Genomic DNA, 27,348 nt, shown 5'->3' with positions numbered 1-27,348 from the left:
CATCATATTATAAAGATATAATACAAACAATACGGTTTTTAATTTTCGCTTATTTTTCAGATGATATATTTTCTATAATTAATACACATCTTTTTGGTATATATAATTTTAAGAAACATACTGTCTATTTTATTCTTTATAAATAAATTGTTAATTACACAACAAGAAATGATCATCAATTAAATGTCGAATCGACGTAAAATTGGTGTTGAAATCATGATTCAACATCAATTCGATGACTCATTTCTCCCTGGAGAATATTTACTTTTTAAAAATAAAGTTTTTTTAAAAGATATTTTCTCTGTACAAATACTTTTTGCACTCATTGTATATAATGCAGGATGCTTTGTCAAATTAACAACAATTCTTCTTTCTCCGTCTATGTTACAGGTCTTACAGGTAATCGAGAAGCGACCAGTCAACCAGTCGCTTCTCCGCTCGGCTCTAGGGTTAATACCACCGTGGAATGCAGGGGGACCGAGTTAGGAGAGGATGGGAGGACGCGCGCTGGACCACTCCGCGCTCCGAGGCCGTTATCTCTCGCGAGTTTAATCATCTCAGGTAAGAGAGGAGATCGACATAAGAACGGAGAACGGCGCAGAACCTGTCGGACCTCTTCAGTCCCCCTCGCGCGGATCTCACGACAATCCCTTTTCTTCCTCTCTATCCGGAGAAAATTTCTTCTCCTATCAACCAGTCTGTGCCGATCTCAATGATCTTGCTGCTTCCTCCGTCTCTTGTCAGGGCCGCTTTATCGCGTTTATGAACCCTACAGCACATTTGTTACAAATAAATAAAACACATTGCATGTATAATAGGCCTTGATTATTAAAGCAATGCTCGTCGACTCTATCAATCTTTCTGAGAGATTAAATTTGAGGATAAAATGTTAAATTAAATATATTAATATTAAATTTGTGTATGTTTCGATTTATATACTTTTAATTATTCATTATAAGAAGGATTTTTATTTAAGGAATCGTATATAAAAACCATGGAAATCTTCTTTCTTTCTTCATTTCTTTAGACATGATTCTTATATGAACATAATTTCTTTTCTCTTGGATAATTTACTTTACTTCACAATAATACTGCAAGATAATACAATAATTATACTATAATCAATTATACTATATAATGATTGCAATTTTGATAGAAATGTATCTATAAAAAATATTCTTATAGATATGTTTCTATGAAAACCATAAAAACGTTCCTATATATTCTTTTTCTTTATATAATTTGCTAAAAATATAAAGCGTCTACAAATTGTATAATTTATATATATACACTTTTATTATACATACATAAACAATAAAAGTATATAAAGTACGTATATATATAATAATTTATTTTAATAGAATTTATAAGTAAACAAAAGGAATATTTATTAATAATTCAGTATTCATTGCGACGCTTATAAAACTACATTTATCCTAAATTTTCTCAACCACGTAACAATTCTTGCAACCGCATAGAAAAAGAGAGAGAGAGAGAGAGAGAGAGAGAGAAAGAGAGGAAGCGAAGGCGAAGTTCTCTCGGTCGTCTAATAAATCACAGAGGGGCCCTAGATCGCGGGCCTAGGCAATAAAACGTCCCTGCATCTCTCGATATCCTCTTCACCTTCCTCTGCCTCTCTCTTTCCCTCCTCCATCTCTTTCCACGCTAACGAACGAAACGCTCCCTCTCTCTTTCTCTCCCGTCCGTCCGTCCGTCCATCCGTCCGACTCGCCGCGATTAGGTCGTGGGCGGAAATCAGTCTGTATAACTAGTCGCGTCGCGACCGCGCGATGGTACGCACGTTTTCTTGCGTGTTGCGTGCGTTCGGTGTACCGTGGCGAGAAACTCCGATGCTCCGTTTTACCCTGGCGATATCGTACTCTCGCCTTGTCGTCGTTATTCATCGAGGAGTGACAGCGGCGTCGCGACGCTCACGCGTTTCCATCGTTTCCTTTATTTCGCTTTCTTTCCTTCTCTCCTCTCCCTCGTTGCTTCCGGTCGGAAAATCGGATGGTTCGCCAACAAACGTCGGTTATTGACACACACAGTGCCTGATACCATCCCCCGGTGGTCCACGCGATGCAGTGACGATACGCGAGATATTGTCACTTCTTAGGGCTGCAACGACGCGTCCTTCCCCTTCTTATTCTCCTCCACCTTCTCTTCCTCTTCGTCGGCTACGTCGCCTCGGATTACATCATGACAAACGCGACACCACCGAAGGCAGCGTGAGTATGTAGCCGTGCTAGCTAACGCGCGACGATGATGTTGATCTAATTCGATCGGTGCGACAAATCGCGGGTACTCTCGCGTCGACGATACGTCTCCCGCGAGGGAAAATGTGTCGCGTATATATATCCAACATTTCATACATATAAAATCTAAAATTTCATCTTTCAATCCCATAAAAAATAATTGGAGTACTCGATACGAACTTGCGTTACTGAGGAATAATAAAATTTTCCGTCGTGAGTTTTTTTTTTATTTTTGTCGTATTTTCTTTAAAGATTTTAATATTAATACAATATTTTTAGTATTCTGATTAAAAATAGATTATTATACTATTTATTATTCGATTGAATTGTTTGACTAATATTTCATTTGTTCCTTCGTTGTTTTCTCTTTTCTTTTTGTAATAATATCTTTTTTGCATTATTTTTTCTTTTAAACTTTCACCGTCTCACGTAATACGGCCTTTAATGATTTTATTCATATTATACAGTTTGCTCGGAAAAATTTGAAAAGTAACAATCATTCTACAAATTATACTTCTCAGGAGTATAGACTAAAACCGTTTTTCCAAAATATTCTAACTAATCATCAAGTATTGTTTATAGTATTTAATTAACAAAATATATAAGTCTTACATTTCCCTTTTTATTGATTTGGATATTTGATTTTCTGTTACATTTTAAATGTGTCATATAGGTCATATTTTACATTAAATATGTTGTATAAATTCATACATAAATGACATAATATTTTATGTCATTTATATATATATATGAATTTATACAACATATTATTTAATGTAAAATGACTTTTGTTACAAATCGTATAATTATATAATATTGCGTAAAACTTTATTAAACTGACGCATAAGGATCGTAAATAAAACGCATAATTCGCGATACTGCACGCGGGTCAGACGCGTCCCCGAACGATATCCGCGAGTCACATTGAAACCCACGCGCGCGGGATATCAACGCGTGGCGGTTGAAAACAGGTGCGACGACACGCTCACGAGATGATACATCGCGTGCTAAACTCGCTATCTGCACTCAACGTAAACAGAACGATCAATTTCTGGTCAAAAAACGATAACCACTGGTGGATCCAAGGAAAACTATAACCCCCTTCGAGTCTCTCTTTTTTTTAATATTTATAAAAAATGTTACATATATTTTTAATATTTCTAAAGTGTTTAATCACAATTTTAATATTCCAATAATATTTTTTAATTTAAGAAACTTCTATAGGTATAAAACAGATTCTATTATATTATTCTTTTTTTATATTTTAATATGACTTTAAATTTTAATTAAAACGTTTTATGAATTATACATTTAAACTATAATAAGATTTTATTAAGACCGACATGAAATTAAATACTAAGTATAAGTATATTCAAGTCTATAACGGTCAAAGCTAGATCTTCTCAATGCCTAAATAATTCATAGTGAATTATCTATATCCTATATATGCATATATACTATATTTTTGTAGTTATTCAAATTGCGCGCCGAAATTTTTTCGCACTTCTTCAAACGCAATTAAACTACTGCAATAATATTACAAATTAAATTATAATTGACAAGCAAATTCTCAATCTTTGATCCGACGTCATATTAGGTGTTAATGTGCTGAAAACCTTAAATAAATTTATTGCAAATTATACATTTAAATAATACTTTTTCGATGTAATCATTTAAATAATAATTCAATATTTGACCTTAAAGAAATTTTGCTTGCGGCGAGTCAGTGGCCCCTCCCTTGACAAATTTCCGCTTCACATTTCCGATCGATTTCGACGCCGGTATATAAAACACGTGGCCGGGATCCTCGCGTTAAAGTGGATCTATTTTTTCGATGTTTATTGAAGATCTCGCTTGAAAATAAACCTCGTGCGCGCTGGACCGGCCGATACCCGTCGCGTCGTAAGGCCGGAGGCAAAGACTGCCGCTTAATTCGTCCTTGCCATTCGCCATCTCGCACGATTGTACTTCGTTCGTTCTAAACTTGTACCGCGGATACTCCAACAACTTATTTTCATTATGCCTCGGAGAACAGCTTGGGGCTAACAACTCGACCTCAGTAGCAAATTTTTCGGTTAAACTGAATTTAATTAGATCTCTTCATTTCTTTCTCTCTCTTTTCTAAAATTTTGATTATGATCATCATTTTTAACCGTCTTTTTTTACTTATTAAAATGTTTGATATTTCTTTATCATCGTGTCTAATAAATATTATATTTGTTTACATAATTATATTAAATTATATATATAATTATAACTATATATATGCTACATGAATTTTAATTTCTTTTATTATATAAATTATATTATATTAAATTATAAAACTTAAAGTATATTATATTTTTAATATATTTACATCTCAATTGTTAAAATTTTGACTGTGATCATCATTTTTAACCGTCTTTTTTCGAAGACAAGCAAATTATTACCAATTGAAAATTTTTCATATAAATACAACATGAAAACAATTATATATAATGTATATTCCGTTTTTTAAGGAGTGTTTTTAAAAAAATTTATTGTAATTAATGTGGTTCAAAGTTCTTGTTTTTCGTCACGTGTAATCGTTACGACAAACGGTTCAAACGATCCCTCGTCGCATTACTTAAACGCACATTTATACATTCTCACGTCGGCACGGTGTAACGGCCTTTTGTCGCCGTCGGCGCGGACATGTCCGCGAAGTATTTAGGTTTCCCGCGTTGTGCGAGCCACGTCCTCGTGTCACGGTAGTCACGTCAATGAGTTCCTCGAAAGCACCGTCGAATCGTGCCTCTTCACCACCGAAGATCGTAGATAAACCAGCATACGAACGTCCCGTTCCGATCGGATACTCGCCCACTGTATAGACAAAAGTTGAAATTAGAAACATCACTGGGGACGTTAACGATTGATCGGTGGATCTCGACAGTAGTTTCTTCGATGGCATTAAATGAACAATAACGAGAATTTATCAATCTTTTTTGGAAAATTTTCGAAAAACTCATCTGTGTTTTCTCGATGTTTACCGATTTAAAATATTTTTTTGGGAATCTCTTGAAATGATTCACCGTAGCATTTATTTATTTATAAGAGGACCGTCTATAAATCATAGACAACAGATTTTGAAATATTTTTCGTAATAGATCATTCGCAGAATTAAGATATTCAATAATATCAGATTATTAATATTCTTACAAAAATACTTATTAGAAACAAAAATTATTAAATTGCTTATTAATTTAATAAATAATATTGATTTTGCTCTGCTTTTGTTCATAATTGTGTTTTAAGCCTGAAAAAGATTTCGGCATGCGATTTACGGAATTAGATATGTATATAAATTCACACACAAATGTTTAAGTACTAATATACGCTTTGACCGAATATAGGATTTCTCTTGTTTAATTAAATTAATATTCTCATATCCAAATTCGTATCATAATTGTCTATAAATTAAAATGTTCAACAAAACATCTGTCATTCAGCAAACAAAGCAACTCAGTGAATGCTTAATAATTTTTTAATATAGTTAGTTCTTGCCTTTACTTTTTCAATGGATTTAAATGTTAAAAAGAATTATTGTTGTAACACAGCCAATATAAATTCTGCATGATGAAAGTATTTTTGTAAATATTCGGATTATCAATAACGTTTAATATGTTTAAATTACGGACAATAACATTTATATTACGGATAATTCAAAAGGGAGATATATCAGCTAACTTCACATTTAAAATTCAGAAGTACCAGCGAATACAGAAATTTGTAATAAATTTACGTCGGCGGAAACATTCTCATGTAAATGTTTTGAAGATCGCATATTGTTATTATTATCACACAGCACATTTTATTCCAATGGACTTCTTGGGAACTTCTTTAAAACGTAAAAAGACATCTTCTAAACATCTTTAAGACATCTCTTGAAGGTCTTGCTGTATGCACGGTATAAAATATAGTCCAGTCTCTTCATCCAGCCGCGTAAATTCCTCGGAATCAAGTATTCCGAGAATTTGTCGTGAATGAAGGTACATCAAAGCGGAACTTTCTTTCGAACTTCCTTTCGTTCGAACAGGTGGGAGTATTATTTACGAGAACGTGGGAAAAGTAGTAAAGACGTTCCAAATCGAACATGGTGTAAACGATTTTCAAGGCACGTGTACCATATTGCCTTCCGAGAAGAATTTCGCCTATCGTATTCATCGTTACTAACAGTTAAAATCAATATTTGCAAGTTCCTGCTTAATTGAAAACGTATTTGATACATTTATAAGAAACAAGTATTTTTAGCTTTGTATACTTAACTCTTAAAACAATTCAATATTAAAGAGCATGAGAAGCCAACGCAGGATATTTTATGCGAAATTATTATAAATTTGTTAATGGCAATATACTTAACTTTTAAGTTAAATATACATTGTTTGGTTATTAAAATTCAATTATTGTATTTAATTGAATCAAGATTATTAAGTAGAAATATTTAATTTAATTTTTAATTCAAAGAATAGAACAAATTGCAGAAAGTTGGAAAACGTAATTTTTGTCCATCTGTTTTTACAACATTTAATATTTGTTATATATGTGTAATTGCGTGCTGCTGATGAACGGCCATTGTCCACGACATAATATAAATGTAATTCGAGTCGTCACTTTAAAACTGTTTGCACGCATTCCGGGGAGGGAAAGAACCGTCTTATTAGCGTCATTAAGCGAACACGTGCGGCCGTATCAAGCGCCGGCATTCTTTCGCTTCGGCAGACGTTGCTCATAAAACACTGTCGCGGATTCCCCTCTTCCTGCAGATAAATTTATAAACTGCCGTTACGTTGTGGCTCCATTTATTCTGCGATTATGAATTATCGGTTGAAATTGTGTGCGAGGTAATGATGAAGATATTTTGGAAAAAATAGGCTCGATTGTGTTATATGGGTAAACGTGACGTTTTTTTTCAGAATAATCAATTAGTAGTTGTTATCAATATGCTTGATGTTATCAATATAATTTATTAATGTAACTATTTTTAATATCTTTATGCCGCGTTTATTAAACAAATTTCAATTATTTTGAATTAATAATAATCGGTAATTATTGGAATTACAATCTTGACACAATTATTTTGATTTTGTACACTAAAAGAACAGTTTTTCTGAAAAATTTCAAATTTTAGACTATCAAAATTATTTTGTAGGTACTTAATAATATTGTATTATATCTATTATATCAACCAGTTTGAGCATCTTACATAATTATTTTGATGGTCTAACGGAATTAATTTTTATATCTATATCTAGACAAATTTTTGAATGCTTTAGCAAAAACTTTCGATACTTCAGCACGTTCGTTCTTGTATAAATCACAGTCGAAAAGATTTGATTTCTACGACGTCGAACGCGATCGAGAAATCCGTTTCTCGTAAAGAGCGTCGCGTCTGAGATATAAGACGCAAGGTTGAAGAACGTATAAACCGGTTTAGGTCCTTATTCTCTGTAGTCAGGGCAGTTTTTTAGTTACTATTATTAGAGGCACACATGTGGCCGTGTTAAGCCATTTGTCGACTGCGACGGGACAGCGACGAGAGTACCATTTAATAAACGATCAATCAGAAACGTACGTTGTAAATTGATATCATTCGATTTCCGTTATTTCTAAAATTCAGCGTTTCGCGGATTCTATATAACTCAATCAAAATCACAATTTCGTCGAACAAAAGTACTTTAAGGAATCTCGCGATAAACTCAAAGTGTACATAGTTCGACCGTGTTCTATTAGAGATTCCTTTATTCGAACAAGGTTGCGAACAATCCGTCTCGCCGAGGCCTCTCCCCCGCACACGGTGAGGCACACGAGCGATGCTGTTGCCTCACCGTGACAACCGACTCGTGTCCGTAATCGTTTTCGAAGCGTGCAATTGGCATCCTAATCACGGAGAGATGAGCTCGGCGGCGGAAGATTGCATTTGCAACGAACGAGCGGCCGGAGTCCCACGAGAGCGAGCGAATCGCGGGGTGTCGCGTTGCATTCTGATCGCGCGATTGCGTGCACGTACGTGGACGTACGTACTTATGTGCGTGCCCGCGGGAGAAATATGACATGCGGCGATTTGAAATGGACGAGGAGCGTATCTTTATGTAGGTTTCTCGCGCGTATTAATGATAGGTACATCACGTGCCATTCTTCTAGGTCGATATTCATAGTTTGATTTTATATTCAAGATCGTCTTGAGACTCCTGTTTACTCATCGCTACACCATCTCGGATTTGTTGCAATGTTAGAAGCAAAAAAGTATGCAGTAAAAATTCTTGCAACTTATATTTGAATTTAAATATTTTTCAGTTAAACAATATTTGTAATCGATAGAAATTATAAATGTGTAAGATATACCGAAAACTAAGTTTTTATTTTGGGACGAAATTAAATCGTACTTATATACTTTATATATTAATTAATTTATCAATTTATCGTAGCTGTGAATATAGTTTATTTCGTTTTTGATTATGCATAGTTTATTTCCAGATATATAGTTTTTATTAATTATTAACGAAATAAAAGAAGAATTTTCGGTATATTTTACCAGTCGGTTCTATCGATTGTAAGTGTTGTTTATTGAAACATATTTCCATGTTAATATTTTTGAAGAATTTTTATTTTATATTTTCTCTACACCTTTAATGTCATAATCTGAGATAGTATTAATGGGTGAGCAGGAGTTTTGAGTCTGATAATCTTTCGTAATACTACTATATGCGATCATTTTATTAGACGAAGTTTTATTTCTTGCATGTCTTGTCACGAAAACAACACACACTGCATTTTGTGTGAATATCGCATAAAATTTATGTTTATTTTATTTCTATAATAAAAAAATCTGTAAAATAAATATATCTAACGACAAAAGATAAATAATAAAATATAAGTTTCTTTGTAGTTAACTTGAAACACATACGGCAGATCTCAATCAAGTTTAACGGTGTCCAAATTTTTATTTAAGAAATTCTACGTCCTTCCGTTCTTTTTCTTTTCCGTTCTTTTTGCCTTCGGTTCAGACAACGCTTGCCTTTCTGCGCGAGTACGAAAAGTGACCTCTTCCATTGAAAAGGCTCGCTATCGGATCACCGTTAGATAACGAAAAAGTTTGCGTACACTTTCGGCGGATGCATTTATAGCCACAAAAATAGCGTGCGCGCTTATTTCGGTCGATTGACGCACGCTGAATTTACTGAGTACTCTGAATTCTTTTTTTTTCTTAGTGGTTCACTTTTAATACGCGTGAATTTTTTTTCTATAATAGTTTTCTGTAGTAAGTGACATGAATGACATTGGTTTCAACAAGAATAATTATAATTTAATTTATTTATATTTGTAATTGCAACAAGCACCTATTTTTTATTATGTTACACCGTATCACATTGGTTTTATAAAATTAATTTGAATTAAGTTGTATCTCGACATTTTATTAATTAAGCAATTTATTCTCAAATTATATTATTTGACAAAAAAATTTACTGAAATATTTCAATAGTGAACAATGAATCCTTAATGCTACACTTGCAGTAATTCTTATCAATCAATTCTCCAAAAGGTATATAATAAACATATAAACATTCCTTATAATTGAATTCACAATTAAAATATTTCACATCGACAGTTAAAATACATTGAAGTCGAATTTTCACCACAACAGAGTATATTAACACTTAAATCACGACTGTGCCATTTTTAACTCATCTGATAGTTTTTCTTTTCCAGTTTATTTGGATTTGCAAGTGAAACTTTAGATTTTTGTGATTTTTCATAAATAATCATAGTTACAAGTAATTTTATTTTGACGATGACAACTTTCTCTCGTAAAAAGTTAGATTTATCTTGAATCACGGTTAATTTAGACCCGCGGTTCTGGCGTTAATTATACGGGGATAATTTTGTCGTACAGACAGTGCGTTGATGGACGCAGCTCATGATGCGTACCATGTACTGTGGATCACACAAAATCCGCAGATTGTAAAGGTTTTCCGTGCACTCGGCACCCACACACGATGGTCGCCACACGATCGTACGCACATACACACACAATTACACACACAATAGCAACGGCATACACGCTCGCTCGTGCGCGGAAACGAAGGCGCGTAGACGGCTGGCCGCGAGCTATGACGTAGATAGATCGCGATTCAACGGCGGATGTAATTACATCGCGAACGAGCCGGAAGTGGAAACGGTCCGAGCGCTTTTGCGGCCTAAAGAGCAGCTTTATACGCTCGAATTACGCCGATCGACCGCGATCGACATCGCCGACTCTCCATTATTACATTCGCAACGCGACGGAGAGATGACAAGCTTGTTGTTGACGTGCGAACGTGAGATCGACGGCTTTTCGCGGTTTGAAACTTTCGATCTTAGCGGAAAAAATCTCAAAAAGAGAGATAATAGTTTGACTATTTTAAAGCAATAAATTAAAAATAATTGATGACAAATTAATTAATTATTTTATATAAATCAAAATGCTGTTTTACTTACAAAAGATAATTCTATTATTCTTTACTTCTTTGTTAAGAATAAATATTTATTCATTCGTTCATTATAATATTTTATTTATTAAAGTATTGGTTATGTCCAGAAACTTTTCTATTTAATTTAAACTCTTCTGAATATAAAAAAAAAAATACGCGATACAAAAAATAGATTGAAATGACATGGATTACTTTCTTCATTTTGAGCAATGCGATTTAGATTAACTCTTTAAATTAATTTTTCCCACGCTACACAGAAAGGACATTTTTATTGAGATTAAAAGAAGTTTAGTTAGATACAGATGTGAAAATAATTTTATCAGAAAACATTAAAATAATTATGTAAGACGTTCAAACTGGTTGCTAGAATATCAAAACTTTTTTGCAGCATTGCTCATCATGTTTAAAATTACTACGTAATTATGATGGTCTAACAAAATTATTTTCAGATCTGTATCTAGCTAAATTTTTATTAGAATTTTTATTTTTAACATTTTAACAAAATCGTTCTTTCTATGTAATGAAAATATTGTGCATTACAAATAAATACTCAGAGTAAATCAACACACATGAATCTTATCAAACAGAACCAAATCGATTAATTATACTGATGAATTTAAGTCACAATTAAATATACAACCGATTTACGCCCGTTTTTACCAATGTAACTTAACTTTAATCTCGATTTAACTTACTAATTATCTTTTTCTAATTCTTAAAATTAGAAGAAGATAAAGAATAAATTGAAACCGAGATTCAAATCTTACAATGGTAGAATCGGGCTTTAATTTTTATCAAACAAAACAGAAATCCTCACGATTTCTACACGGAGATACAAATATCATAACGCGTTGAGATAGCAAAAGAAAGAGAAAGAGATTTATCGATGATCAATCGCGCCCTGACCAACTTGGTGCATAATAATGATCGCAGGTAATGCCGAGGGAATCCTGTCCCGGGTTGCTGTTGACCCTGGTGTCGATATTCGTCGGCCTGTGCGAGTCCTCCGCCGCCCCCGGAGCCGCAACATCCGGCGCTCAGCAACCACAGCCGCAGCCACAGCAGCAGCCGCCGCCACAGTCGCAGCAGCAGCAGCATCCAATTTGTAGGCCCGGCTTGGAGTTCTGGTCCACCGAACGCGCCTCGTGCTGGCCGTGCACTCGATGCGCCCCCGAGTTCACCTTGAGTCCATGTGTGATTCACAAGGACGCGATATGCGGCCCACTGTCAGCCCTCGAACTCGACTGGTCCTTCCTGTCGTCGACGGCCAGGAAGAGGCCCTCGCGAGCCGGCGATGACGATGGGACCGTTACCTCGAACGCGTTCCTGCGGTTCTCTGAAGAGAGGACGAAAGAACGGCCCTTCGTGGAAGCCGATAATCTCATCAACCCCGGTCGTGAAGGCGACAAGGAGCCGGTCTCCGCCTCGCAGGAATCGAAAGTAATTTCGAATTAGTTTTACGGAATTTTTAAGTCTTTGAGCCCATAATATTAGTTATAGTTTCCATTTTAATCATCTAATTTTAATCGATAGAAAAACTTGTATAGGCAGGAATATAGAATCGAGAAAGGATTTTGTGACTAATTCCATGGAAAATAGTATAATATTAACCCTCCGGTGCTGATGTCAAAATGTCTGTAATACAATTAGTGAACTCTGTGAGGCTTATTTAATATATGTTATATAAAAGACACAATTAACTTATTATCAATTGACTTTTAAGTCAATTAATTCTTGATTAACGCATCGGAACAATAGATTAGTTTCTCCAACATACCAAGAAAATCAATCTCCCATTAATAAGCGTAAAACAATCAGTGTGCGTTTCGAGTCGGCGAAAGCTGGCCATATTGCTTTCGCTCTATTTACTATGCAACGTAGAATCGCATTGACAAAGTCGATTGCATTCCGTGCCGTGTTTCGAAAGTAAATAATAAGAAATAAACCTTATCATGGTGCAGTTAAATAATTTTTTTGAAAGAGAAAGAAAATGAATCGATCAATGTCTTTTATTTCCTTTCCATGAAATAAAAGACTCCATGAAATAAAAGGCTTGGTTGATTTTTTTATACTTTATGCATTATGTGTTAAGCCGGTTTTACATTAGTTGCAAGCTGATCGCAAGTTTGTTGCGACAGCCAATATGAGTTAGCATTGATTTCAAAATGCAAGCTTCGGATTGCTAACATTCGTAACAGCTTGCAACTAATGTAGAATCGGCTTTATACAAAGATCTGTGTTCCGGTCGTAACACGCTGACTTTATGACGCAGACGGCGTATGATCCTCGGGAGAGGAGAAAATCAACGGTCGAAGACAATCTACCGTGGGACTGGCAGACTGGTGCTCTGGTCCTTGCAGTATGCGCCTGCATAGTATTCTTCCTGGTAGCAGGATGCTCGGCTATCGTATACGCGAGGCAATGGCGGCGGATGAAGAGGAACTTCGAGCCGGGTAAGAGAATATTAAAAGAAATAATATATAACGTAGAATAAATCGAAACAATTATTTCTTCAAAACTCGAATTCATCGCATTCTTCGAATATTCTAATCGTCGACGGTCTTTATACAGCACAGATTAGTCTAGCAATATTACAACAATACACTGAAAAAAATAGCTTTTAAAAAGACAAATATTTATTTGTGAATTATAAAGGAAGGTCACCGATACACCGACATACCATTTTGTTTTTAGACAATATTTCTTAAACAAAAGGTAAAAATACTACTTCAAAAACATAAATACAAAGTAAAAAGTATCTTCTATCAGATAGTTATTATAAAAAGCAATTTTTATAATACTGTTTGCAATTTTGCAATAATTAAGTTTTTCGTAAGTTATACAAAAATGAGCGTCTGACAAAATGGGCTCCAAAACTGACATAGTAGGCAATAATACCAACATTCCTATTTTATAAATAAAGATATATTCTATTCTATAAAGAAAACTAATTTATGAAACTATAAACATTTAAAATGACATAATATTATCAATAATACAGTCACTATTATTTTAATTACGCAATTTGCAAAAGAACACCGTAAGAATTTTCTTCTCGGATTCATAGAATTGGTTTTTAGCTGATTTGGTATAGAAATAAGCCACAAATATATGAATTATGAGTTTGTATTTCTTTAATTAGCTAAACAGATCATGATTTTATTAGTATTAATAAAGTAGTATCAACAATAATTAGTTTCTGAGAAATAAGGGGTGTCACTTTAAGAGACCTATGTCAGTATCGGCGACTTTCCAATAATGTTTATTTTACTGAAATAAGTCATCCTTATTTAAGGATGAATACAGCGAAAATAAAATTTTATTTCTAAATAAACCTATTTTATTTTTTATTAATGAAGTATTATTAATAAGATACGTTTCACAGAAATACTTATATTTCGTCATCATTTTTTATAATCAATGAATATCGAAGAAAATGTCACATGTATAACATTTGCTTGCGAATATTTCGACTTTTTTCCAGTGCACTGCAACGTTTAAGCAATATTGCAGTAACACTGCAAACATCGCAGCAATGTTGCTTGTGTGTTGTATTAGTTTCTTCTCCGCAAAATCTTGAATAATTCATTACCGGTATCTATAATTTTTACCGGTTTTAATTTTTAATCGTGTGCCTGATCATCTTTTGAACGCGTCACCTAATCAAAATAAGGGCGGAAACCGAGTCTTACATAACGTATAACGCACAATGAATAAGAATATAAACCAATTAAAATCCTTCATTTTCTTTCTTTTCATAAAAGAAAAGAATCTGCTTGATTAATTTTCTTATGCTTCAATATGCGTTAAACAAGAATTTATGCTTCTACCTTAATCGATCGCTATGCATCCGCGATACCTCCTTCGGAGATGGAGAAGGGAAAGGATCCATATCTCGCGAAGCAAAGGGAGCCGCGTTGTCGGGATGTCAGCGGAAAGAATACAGGTGCACGTATACATACACATGCAGGCCGGTGAGAGACAGAAAGAGAGAGACAGAGACAGACAGAGAGAAGGAGGGGGGAGAAAAAGAGAAAGAGGGAGGGAGGGAGGGAGAGAGAGAGAGAGAGAGACAAAGTCCCTTAAAATGCATGGCGGGATTTTCTTCATTAGAGGGCCGATCACGGCCGCTCCTCACCTTGGATCGACCTACCGCGCCCGGATATGACGTTCCCCAACCAACGTCCAGCGCGTAACGTCGCCTACGCCGTCGCGTCGTTATCGTTCCGCGTTTGCTACACCCCAAAATATAAGTAACGATTGTTCCTCGAGTGCGAATCGATTAACGGTAACGATGAGCTGACTCTCTATGGGCTGCTTTCGAGTGGAGCTTCGTAAAACGTTTTTTAAGATACCGAAACACCGAATATTTAATTTTCTTATGTAATCGTATTAAAATTAAAATTTATTTTAAAAGGCGAAAAATAGTTCTGCAATTAAATATATTTCATCGTGTGATTTTTACTAATGAAAATGGAAAAAAGAAAGAGGGGAGTGTAGCTTGTTTCATTCATAATTCCGTTTATTCATTCATATACTTGATATAAGAAATTGAATTATAGAGCGAGTTAATCTTTCAGTTTTTCCGATTTAAATCCATTCGCTCTGGGAATTACTTTGTATAATTTCAACTTTGTATTCAAGAAAATTTCTTAAATTAGTAATATAAAAACATCATCAAAAATAAAAAAAAATAGAACAATGACTAGTCAAATATCTATGTTGCTAAATGTTTTTTGCGTTATTTCTAAAATTTGTTTGAAAGAAAATTCTCCTGTATCTGTTTAGAATATATTATAATTATACTCTCTTTTTCAAGAGTGGCTCAATTTTCGCTTTTTAGAGTGAAATTCCACTCAAAAGAATTTAGAGAATATCTTGATATCATAAAGAAGGAAAATTAATTTTCAGAATCTGTTATCACATATATATATATATATATATATATATATATATATATATATATGTTAAAATCTATACAAATTAAATTTGAATTAAAGTTTCAATTTTAGAGACCCCCCCCTTCCTTACATCCAATTTTATCAACGTATAGATTAACTTGAATCTCGGTTTAACTTCTTATTTTTTTTTTAAATCATTTTTTATAAAAATTAGACGGTAAATTAAATCAAGATTAAATAATTTAATTTACATCGATAGAATTGGATATTAGCCAAAGTTGTCTGAGAAAAAAAATGCGTCTTTTTTCGGCAGACACCGTATTTAATCCATATGTATATCGCAGCTCACGTAAGGAATCGCGTAACAACTCTTGCAGACACTCGACGGCATGTTGCACGTGTATACGACGTTACTATCTGCATTTGCATAACGCAAAACTCCTGCTCGAACAGTACGCAGAACTCCTCGCAGGAACTCTCCCCGTCGTCGCTGTGTACGCCTCTTCTTCTCACTCCTTCTTTTTCTTTTCGCCTCTTCTTCTACGAGCCGACGTATCGCAGTACGTATCGCGTGTACGTTTGTGGGAACCGATTCAGCCACGTTTCGTTAATGAACGCCGTATGAATGAAGCCTCTCGTCCGTCCGGCGGGTGCGCGCGCGTGTATCGCCTTTTAAATCTACACTTTCGGCGAAACTCACGCCGCGCGTCGTAACGGCGTGTCGGCAACGTGAAAAATACTCGAGGGCGAATTGTTTTTTTTTTATTTTTCTTTTCAAATTAAGGACCTTAACAGGATGCTATATTTCAAGACAAAATTAGCGTCATTAAAAACAAATAAGAACCGAACAAGACGAATGAGAGTACAGCGCGGTTGGCGATGCACAAATAGAAAACAAAGAGAAATGGGATTGCGAGAAACGAAAATTATAAAAAATTATTTAAAACATTAATATTTTGCAGAACGAATCTCAAACATCCTCGTTCTGCGTTTCGGAAAGACATTCTTATATAAAAATAACATTTCGAGGCTACTTCTAGCGTGTTGCACGCGAAATCCGTTGGATTTTATTGTAATTGCAATTCCATTAATATTTATTGCTCGCGAATTATGTACATAGTTAATTAATACTAATTACACACGGTATAATCGCGTGTCCGCGCGTGCGAGCGATTTATGTACATTGTACTGTAAGTCTAATATTAATAAAAACAATTGCTGCATCCTACCTGTAAGTTTGATCACATTTTGTAACACATGTCATTGCATTGTCGCTGGAAGATCGTATTATCAAAGCGAGTTGTAGTCGCTACCCTCTCCAAACAACAGCAGGAGAGAGCGTTATACTCTTTTTTTTATTTTTTTCGCTACTTTTTATTCATTTTTCAGAAAATATTTATCTGAAAAGAAGTTCACATTTCACGAGCAGATAAATGAATTAATATAGGTAAATACGAATATTCGACAAACGGAGATGAGAGAAACTCTTCCTTGAAAAAAAGATCTGTAACGTAAACTATATGCTTCAGTCGGAGCTGTTAAAAGTATATTAGATTACGCTAAAAATTCACTTGTGATAAAATTTTATTTTTAAAAATATAGAATAAATATATTCTTTAAAAAAATATACTTAAGAATTTTATTTTAATAAACTAATTGAAATATAATATATATAATTTGGAAAAAAATGTGAAAGCATTGCATTCTAGAGTTAAAAAATAAATAAAAATAAAAGCACACACACACATCTGATTTTTTAGTCTTTATTTTATTTGTCCAGCATTCAGCGTATAAACTGTATATGTTTATATATATGTATAGAGACTTCGAGAAATCGATTTTATTGATATACACCATAGAGAAGGAGTGAAAAATGGCGTTATTTTCGCGCCTATACTTTCGTAAAATGAACATGATTGGCAACTGTGAAACGGACGCTCGGTATGCGTGTGTAATCGGTACCGTTTGATTGCGGCTGACGGTCGGCCCACCCGGTGCTTCTGATTAGGAATGGCGGTCGGAGAAGCAAGAGGGGTCGAGGACTTATGGGGATACTACTCGAGTCGGAAGCCATTAGGGGAACCGAACGTATACACCATAGGGCTACGGAGAAAATCGGGCCGCATTCCACAGACGTCCTCGACGCATTCCGCATCGACTGCACTCGTTTTGATGCAATGCGCGCTGCAAATGCATGTTTACGTTGTCGAGGGATTTTATTCGGATGACGCCGTCTAATTTGCACATGTGTACACTGAGAGAAAAATGTTTTGTATTTGTTACTATAATTATATATATTACTATAATTATGATGATTACTGCTATAATAATAATAACAGTAACTATGTATGTATATAGTTCTAGCAACAAATATGTAGTTAGCAACCTAAAATGACTATAATTATAGTCATTTTAGGTTGCCAACTATATACATTTGTTGCTAGAACTATATATATATAGTTACTATTATTATTATAATAGCAGTAATAATCATAATAGTAATATGTAATTATAGTTACAAATACGAAACATTTTTCTCTCAGTGTATATTAATCTACACATTATATCTCAACAGAGATAAATATAGACGAAATATTTAATTAATATATTAATAGATAAATTATTTTTAATTGATTCAATGAGAAAATCTTCTATATAAAAAAATTTATATTTTAGACTATAATTATTTTTAATATTTACGTAATTTTTATAATTTGATTGAATTATTTGAATGATTTATTCCAAAATTGTTATAATTTTATATGAAAAACTATAAATTAGTATTTTTATTTGGATGATAAGTAAATGTATTTTGTGTGTAATCGAAAATCATTGTTAACTTATAGTTTTAATTTAAACTTTAATTTTGCACTTTTATGACAAAGATATTTTCAAAATTTTTAATTATTGTTTTGATAATTGTAAAATCTAACTCTGATTTAAAGTAAAATTTTTTGAGCCCAATTAATAAGTACACTTTATAGTTTTAAAATTATAAAAGTATGCATATATAGAACATTTATAAAATTACGCTACATATTAAATTTACAATACACAAAATAAAAGTTACATTTGTAAGATATTTAAAACAATATATACCTTCTTTGATTAGATAATATTCACGAAACTGTCTGAGAAGAATTTATATTGTTTGAAGAATATTTATAGTATTTATAAAAAGAGAACGATTTGACGGATTTAAAAGTACGTAGCACATCGCTGACTGGGTTATCATTTTTGTTGCAGCGGGTCTCGAGGAAATCTCAGCCAGGTTGAACCTGATGGTGAAGGCTGAGCTGGCCGAGTTGGTCGCAGGAGCACCGATGAATCCAGGTGATCCCGAAACCAGATGTCAGTATCTCGAGAAGCTTTTAGGTAAGCAGAATTTTAAGACCTCTGTTTGTGGCTATAAATCTTTGCGACGACGACTACTTGACGTTACCACCTGTGAGAGTTGGTCGTCACTCTTCTCTAAGCGGTTGATATACGTTTAGATAGAGGTCGAATACTCGACAGTGCTTGACGGTGAAGATACCACTTACGTCCATACACATATTCGAAATATATACCGTCAAAAATAAAAAGTTACATATAATCGATTATTATACTTATAAAACTAAACATGCCCGTTTATTTTTAAATGTCTAAATTATTTCAAATATATAAGCTATTTTTTAATTGAAGAAATATGTTTATAATCGTGCAGAAATATTATTAAGCCTTAAAATCCAGTTTTGACAAAATAAGCTTATTTCTACTTATTGTTCGTGTATATTAAAATATTAGTCGAATTTCGTTTATTGTTGTTTATTTATCTATTATCATAACGTTATATAACTAAATTTTATATAACTAATTTTATTTAATTTTACATTATGTGTTGAAACGCAAATCTCTTCTCTCATTTAAACAAAGAATTTAAACTTCCTACAAATGAAATATTATACATAAATAGATTTATTTTCAAATATTTCAAGTACTCGTTTATTTTACTTGAAAAGTCAACGTCATCGAATTGCATGAGAAATATTTATAATATGAGCGGGCACGTTTCTCAACCTCGACAGGCACGAGAGTAAAATCGAGACGTAAAATTCGGTCTGCGTCGTTACATATTGCTCGTCGCTTTTGCAATCAGCACTTCCATTGCGCGCGGCCGTGTAAGATGTAGTTGCGTGCACGTTCGCAATGATCATTTTGTGCGCCGAAAGGAAGACCGGGAGGGAGGGGGACCGGACGACAAATGGACGGGTACGATCGCGCGGGGGACGGCTGACAATCTCAAGCACACAATAAATTCGCTTAACTCGCACCGCACTTGAATGAGCTTCACACGCGCGCGCGCGTTTCACACGGGGTGATTGTGAAGTACCGTCCGGTTGTCAGCACGCCGGAAGTCTTTGTTTCTTTTTTTCTCTTTGGAGGCAGGGGCGGGGAACACGCCGCTTAAGTATTAGACCTGGTCTATAATACAAAGAAAGAACGATTTTATTGAAGTATCTAAAAATCTAGTTAGATACAGATCTGATAATAATTTTGTTCAACTATTAATATAATTGTGTAGGAAATTCAAGTATGATGAGAGCAATGTTGTAAAAAATCTTTATACTCTAGCAATCAATTTGAACGCCCTACATAATTATTTTAATGGTTCAACAAAATTATTTTCAGATTTTATCTAGCTAAATTTTTAGATACTACAGCACAAAAAAAAACATTCTTTCCGTGTAGGAATCACGGTTTAAAGCAGTCGGAAATATATTTTGCCGGAAAAAACGTCATAATTTAGAGATTTTAGAGTTTAGATGTGCCTTCCAAATAAGCGACACAGTAATCATGTCATCTTTGTTTAACATTGGCAAACAACGAGAATGTAATGATCCTTAATTGTGTCGCTTATTGGAAGGCACATCTAAACTCTAAAATGTACACTGTGTTAAAAGATACACTAGAATAGAAAGTTAAAGATCATTGCACTTATTGTAGATCAAGTGTTTTAGTATTAGGTCGATCTATCAGCTTGTAATCGGTCAAGTCGATTGGAATCTTAGATTGATGATAAAATCAAGATGATCCGAAATAATCTGTTATACTTGTACAATGTATAAGTGAGTGTGGGCGCGATATATTCAAGACATTAGAACGTATCTTCCGCTACGCAGGTTTTTATGCGTGCCAGATTATATATGACGGGAGGGAGAAGAGGTTCCGTGTTGACATACATACTTAATTGGCACGTGGCTCATTATCGAACTTTCATTCAACGCATTATTCTTTTACACGTTCGTTTCCGCTACGATACGCGATATTTGCATAATACGTAACATCACGTTTCGCATATTTGTCATGGAGTGAACGAGAGTCTCGAATACAGGGAGATGGATATGCACCTACACTGAGAAAAAATATTCTAATTTTTAATAAATACTTATTTGGATAGTGTCAACTAAACATTTATTTACAGTAAATAAGTATTTGCTCAATAAAAAAATGACAGACATAAAATACAAGGAGCATTCAGCCACGCGTAGGATGTTTTTTTGCGAATGTCATATATTTAAAATTCTTACGTAAAAGATACAAATTATAGACGTTTCAGGCCATCTTCAGTATACAATATAAATAATAGAAAAATAGTTTGCAGTCATAAGATTAAAAGAATTGAAATAAACAAAAAATCAATGATTTTTAGTCATAAGTTTAAAAGAATAAATTAACAATAAATTTTTGTTTGATTACAATCTACGCTTGTGTAAGTTGTCGAAAAAAAATTTTTTTTTCCATGCTTTTATTCATACAAATAAGAAGCTTTTATATTGAAAAGTTGAAACGATCTTATATTTATTTCAATTCTTTTATAATCTTATGACTGCGAACTATTTTTATATTATTTATATTGTATACTGAAGATAGCCTGATAGGCCGAAACGTCTATAATTTGTATCCTTTACGTAAGAATTTTAAGTATATGACATTCGCAAAAAATATCCTGCGCGTGGCTAAATGCTTCTTGTATTTTATGTTTGTGATTTGCGAACTACTAGTGAATTTATAAATTAGAAAAATGATAGGTTAAATCAAATTAGTTTTGTATTTAATAAATACGTGTTTTTATTTGGTAAATATTTATTTACTACTTAAACAAATATTTATTAAAATTTAGTATTATTTAACATATATATAGATAAATTTTTAGATATTTCAAAATTATTCTTTTCGTGTTGTTACACGTTCTATGTAAACATAGAACTCTTTCTCTACTTCTTAGAATATAAATCGACGCATCATCAATCACTGTGATCCAACTTCTTTCTCAATCCAGTAATTTTAATTTTTTGAATAAATTAAAATTTTTAACTTTGTGTGTAACGGAAACTGAAGACAGTCTTTTTTAAAGAATTTCGATGTGTGCAGAATTAAACCCCGGATGCGTTCTTTCATAAAATTGAAAACGCGCGTCAGGCTTGTGTCTTTATAAATTGTCCTGGAAATTTCCGAGACGTGTTCAGTTCCGACCTTCGAGCTTCGCCGAAATCGAGCAAAGCCGCGTGCTTCTGTAATATCTATCGCATCAGCACGCGTGATAAATTGCGAAGATCGCCACGGGCCACGGGGGAAAACGCGCACGTGCGTTACGTCAGAATGCGGATTTTCGCACGCGTTCGAATCGCGCCGCGTCGCGGTATTTTGGGAGACGGGCGGCTGTCTGCGGTAGACGGACGGACCTTAAAACAGACGAGACGGGATGAGACTCGCTGTACGCTGCACTCTCGCCGCGAGAGAATTATTTATCCGTGCGCGAAAACAAAATGACGCGATTGTTCGAACCGTTCGGGCGTTTATCTGCCTTCATTCATCCGCGCAGCGCGATTCGGCCGCCGCACGCCGCGCTCTAACTTTAGCGCGCGCCAAAGTCGCGTCAGCGCCGGCGGGTTTGTGAATAATAAGCACGGTTTACAAGATAGTATGGTAAATGGTCCAAGTGTTTTTTCAAGCGAGATTGTTTGCTATTCTCTGCCGGAAAGTCGAGCTTATTAGAGATTACAAGGCCCACGCTCGCACGCGTGAGAGAAAAGTTCAGTCCATCGTTCGGCCTCAGTATGCGTAATGATGGTCAATAAATGGGCGAGACTGTGAAAAAGATAGATACGTAATGAATTAAATATTGTATATTCAATATATAACTCGGTGAAGAAGTTTCTCACGTATGAATTAAATATGAAATTTAAATATATGTATACGTGTGTGTGTATATATATATATATATATATAACCTGTATTTACTTTCTTCTATTTTATCTATATCCTAACAAATAATTTAAGCTAACGTTAATTGTTATTAAATGATAATAAATAACGTTAGTTTGTTTGATAGGATATTATCAGCTGCCAGGATTTTAAAAGAAATAAAAAAATTTTAAATAAATATCAAATTGTGTAGAGTAAAAACTTTTAGAATGATGTACGTCCTACGTCAAAGAGTGAAATCTCACTCCTAATTCAGTAATCATAGTCTTAAGTAATGTTTCAAGATATTAATATGCGCTGGTTCTCTTATTGGTTCGTGACATCTTAAAACTATTCTCATCAAGACAGTTTTAGATATAAGAAACGCGATTATAAATATCGTTTTTTTAAAATTGCAGATTAAGCTACTTTTTTTCAACACTGACTTAATATTCACTCTTTAGATTGAGATTCCGCTCCAAAAGTTTAGACAGTACAATTTTCTTGTATTTAATATACTATAAAAATGAATCACTCATTTCTTTTAAAACTTTGACATTCATCTGCATGAAGGTGAATAGAAGACAATAAATATAATAGTTAAACAAATGTTCAAAACTAGAAAGTCTTATGCAGATGAAATATATGTATATTAAAAAAATATATGTGGAAATTTACTATATTTATCAAAAAGTTGTTTAAAAAATTTGCATCTCCAATTGAAAAAAACGTGTAAAAATAGCCATCGTTACACATGCTAGCATGTAAATATCAGAAACAGAGAACTTAAAAAGGCAAGTCAAAAAGTCCACAATAGAGAACTAGAGAAACTTAAACGAGAACAAAAGAAAAGAGAAATGTAATCCTGATATTTTAACGAAGTTTTTGATACTTTAGGTCTGTTCTTTTGTGACGTAACTAGTGTATGCTCATTGTTGAAATGAAAACGATATATTTAAAGTTTGGCGAGAAAGAAAATTTTAGTTCAGTGACAAAGAACAGGTCTATTATTGCTGTAGAATCGTCACTGTTGGAATTTTCCACTGTGGCATCACATTGCAATTTTGCCTAAGGGTAAATCGCTCTGGTACAAGTTCTCTATACCGGCTCACAATTAAGGGCCATTTAAGGGCTTTCAGTGCTGCCGGATTTATGTCCATTTCAATGTAGATTAACTTTAATCTCAGTTCAACTTACTCTTTGTCTTTTTTTAATTCTTACACGGAAAAAACGATCCTAAAGTAAGTGTCCTAGTGACAGGATGTGTACCTATGTCTGGATATTTATACAAAACTTTATTTGTTTATATTATTATTAATCGTGCAAATATTTTTTCAAATATAATATTATAATTAAATTGTAATCTTTAAATATAATTAAATTATAATATTGTAATAAAAAAATTTGAGGTTAACAATATTAAATTTTGTTTAAGTATACATAGGTTATACATGTCCGATTTCTAGATTTACTTTATTGAAGTGTTTAAAAATTTAACTAGATACAGATTTGAAAATAATTTTGTCAAAATAATTACGTATAGGACGCTCAAGCTAGCTAGAGTGTTTAAAAACTTTTCGCAGCATTGTTATTAACGCATTCTATTATACATAATTATTTTGGTAGTTCAACAAAATTATTTTCAAATCTTGAAAATAAATTTTTAGTAAAATCATTCTTTCCGTTGTATGTTGAAAAAAGAGTCATTAATTCTGATCAAAAATGGACCAGAATTTTCCAGTTGAATCTATTATAATTCTAGTTAAGATAACCAAAATTCTAATATATATGGCCGCTCTTTTGGCTTATCCATTTTCAACCAGAAATTTTTCTCAGTGTGCAACAAGAAAAATATAAAGAGTAAATTCAATTGAAATTAAAGTTAATTTGCATTGAAACGAGCATTGCAATTTGAAAAACGATTTCGTTCATGTGGCTCCCTCTAAAAAAAATTAATAAAAAATATCAATGTATGCTCATTTGATCGCATTTTTAAAAACGTACCAATAGATGGCCCACCCTGTACATTTAGATTCGTAAGGAACTAAGGAAAAGAACACATTAATCACATTAAGGAATCTTTATACAACAATTTCAAAGCTGTTCTTTTTGTTCAACGCAGCCAATTATTTCTGCAATCCAACAAAGAACTATAGACAAGAACCGAGATTATACAGATAAAAAATAGCGATCGCTTGCACTACTCTTGTAATCTAGAATTCTAATGCCCAGAATTACCGGGCGTTCATTGAACGATAAATGATTTCGGTGAAAAAGGGAAGGTAGCCAAAAGGAAAACTTGGTTATCGGTATTCACTGAAATAAAAGAATCGCTCTTGTAATATCTACAGTTCTAACCGAGTTCGGCACTGCGCGTCGCCTTGTTGTTGCACTTTCGAGTTTGACGCGCGTAAGCCGCGCGAGCGTGAGCCCGAAAATCAATCCGTCGCCAATTTTAGCAGCGGCCGGCGCGGCGCGGCGCGGCGCGTCAATATACGCCACGCTCTCGGCCGGAAAGCGAGACGGGCGCACGCGGGATCTTTTCCCTCGGCCGAAATATTTCATTGCGCTCCCACGCCTCGGAAGTTGTATTTATATGTGGACCTGCCGCGCTACCGGAAGCGTAACGCGATGTACATGGTGCTCCCGAAATACGACGACGCGTGTACCTTCCCTCGAGCCTCGCCGCGGATCACGTTTTAATCATTTCGAGTTTTTGAAGGATCCTAAACGAACGAAGATAACAAATCATTTTTAATTAAAGATACTGTTATACACAGAAAAAAGACTTCTTAAATCAACCATAATATACTCATATATAAGCAAAAATATTATAATTAATCTTGTTTTAAAGGTATCAATCTCGATTTAATTAAATTTGTTTTGATGCAAGTATTACTTTGCACTTAATTCAATACTTGCTCAATTAAAAATCTTATATCAATATAAATTCAAGATTAAAATTTTTAAAACAAGATTACAATATTTTTGCTTAATATAAGCAAAAATATTTTAATCTTACTCATATATATATATGAGTATATTATGATTGATTTAAGAATAGTCTTTTTTTTGTGTACATTTGTGTGTGTTTCTTATCCTTCACACATCATGATTTTTTTATTCTACTTTCATTCTTGCGCTAGTTTACACTAATATCTTATTAATATCATAATTTTCTTGCTGTTTTGCACAATTTTCACGCAAAAATACTAAGTCTTTTATTTTAGCTTCATGGCCTCTCTCTTGGTATATCTCTTCTAATAATGTTTTTCTTATCTTCCCCCTTCTTTCTCTTTCTACAGTTTTTTACATTACAAAGTTAATAAACTGATAAATAGATTAATCGATAACAAAGTCACGCGTTTCAACTTTAAATACGTCATCATGCGTTACAACATTGTTGCAATGTTGCTGAAATGTTTCGAAATGTTAATTCTTGCTTATTGAGTCTCTTCTTTTTTTTTCTCGAAAAATTCTTCGAGTTCGAGTAACATTAATCCGCTTGAATCAAATCAGTTGTAAATAAATAAAAGAGACGCGAAATATCTCTGTACACAACCGAATAAAAAATTATTACTCTATATAAAAATATTGTCTCAAATCGCGTTTGCGACAAAACCTCTGCGTTTTAAAACGATGAGCTTCTTCTCACTTCGCTCGCACTTGACCAACGGGGACGGTGAAGATTCGTTTACTCTGCTTGCAGACCGGAAACGGGAGACTCCGGTGGTGGCGACGGCGGCGACGACGACGACGGCTACAGCGGCGGCGGCTGGCTGGCCGGAGACAGCGACCGGCAACTTGTACATCGAAGAGGGGGGCACAACGACACCGAGAAGTAAGCGATCGCAAATCGCACGGATTCAACGTAACATCGAGACCATTCTCAGTCACAAGATGAATCAGGGCGATTGATCGGGGATCCGCAGTCAGGAAGATCCTTTTGAACGAAACGCACTCTTAAGGCGGTATTCATAGTCGGATCTTATATTTAAGACCGTCTTAAGTACAGTCTCAAAATGTCGTGAATCAATCAGAGAGAGCTGTATTAGTATTTTAAAACATTACTTAAGACGGTATTAAAATAAGAACGGACTATGAATATCACCCTTAGACTTGCTATATAGAAGTCGTGCGTTTTTTCATAAATTTAGGCTGGTAATCATAATTCGTTCTTATTTTAAGATCATCTTAAAAGTAATGTTTTAAGACGCTAATGCAGCTCTCTTGATTTGTGATTCAGATCATTTTAAGACTGTACTTAAGATTCTTAAATGTAAGAATCGACTATGAATACCGGCCTTGGAGTCATTTTGCACGAAAGATATCCGAATGAGCTATAATCTGTACCTCCTTCCGGATTCTCTCGATGAGCTCCAACAAGGATCTAATAAGGATCTGACAGAATCGATTTTGCGCTTCTCAAGCGTTTTCAGATTAAGTCAGCCTCGCGAGAAGAAACTCGTGGGAAAATTT

The 27,348-nt window shown here is 34.1% G+C and overlaps 1 protein-coding gene across 2 annotated transcripts; it reads left to right on the top strand.

Moving 5' to 3' along the window:
- The first annotated feature begins 494 nt into the window (after positions 1-494).
- Positions 495-27,051, top strand: wgn (Tumor necrosis factor receptor superfamily member wengen). Of its 2 annotated transcripts, none has more exons than XM_018515106.1 (5): positions 495-561; positions 11,675-12,181; positions 13,014-13,194; positions 18,889-19,017; positions 26,579-27,051. In XM_018515106.1, exons 2-5 carry the CDS (start codon positions 11,678-11,680, stop codon positions 26,785-26,787), a joined length of 1,023 nt encoding a protein of 340 aa, XP_018370608.1. In that variant the 5' UTR covers positions 495-561; positions 11,675-11,677; the 3' UTR covers positions 26,788-27,051. The 2 variants fall into 2 exon arrangements, with proteins under 2 accessions (XP_018370608.1, XP_018370607.1); XM_018515105.1 differs by lacking the exon at positions 495-561 and adding an exon at positions 1,785-2,228.
- The last annotated feature ends 297 nt before the right edge of the window (positions 27,052-27,348 follow it).

Source organism: Trachymyrmex cornetzi, unplaced genomic scaffold (assembly GCF_001594075.2).
Source record: "Trachymyrmex cornetzi isolate Tcor2-1 unplaced genomic scaffold, Tcor1.1 scaffold57, whole genome shotgun sequence".
Classification (NCBI taxonomy): Eukaryota; Metazoa; Arthropoda; class Insecta; order Hymenoptera; family Formicidae; genus Trachymyrmex; species Trachymyrmex cornetzi.
Note: the sequence above shows the minus strand (reverse complement) of the source record. Positions and strands in the feature narration are given on the sequence as shown.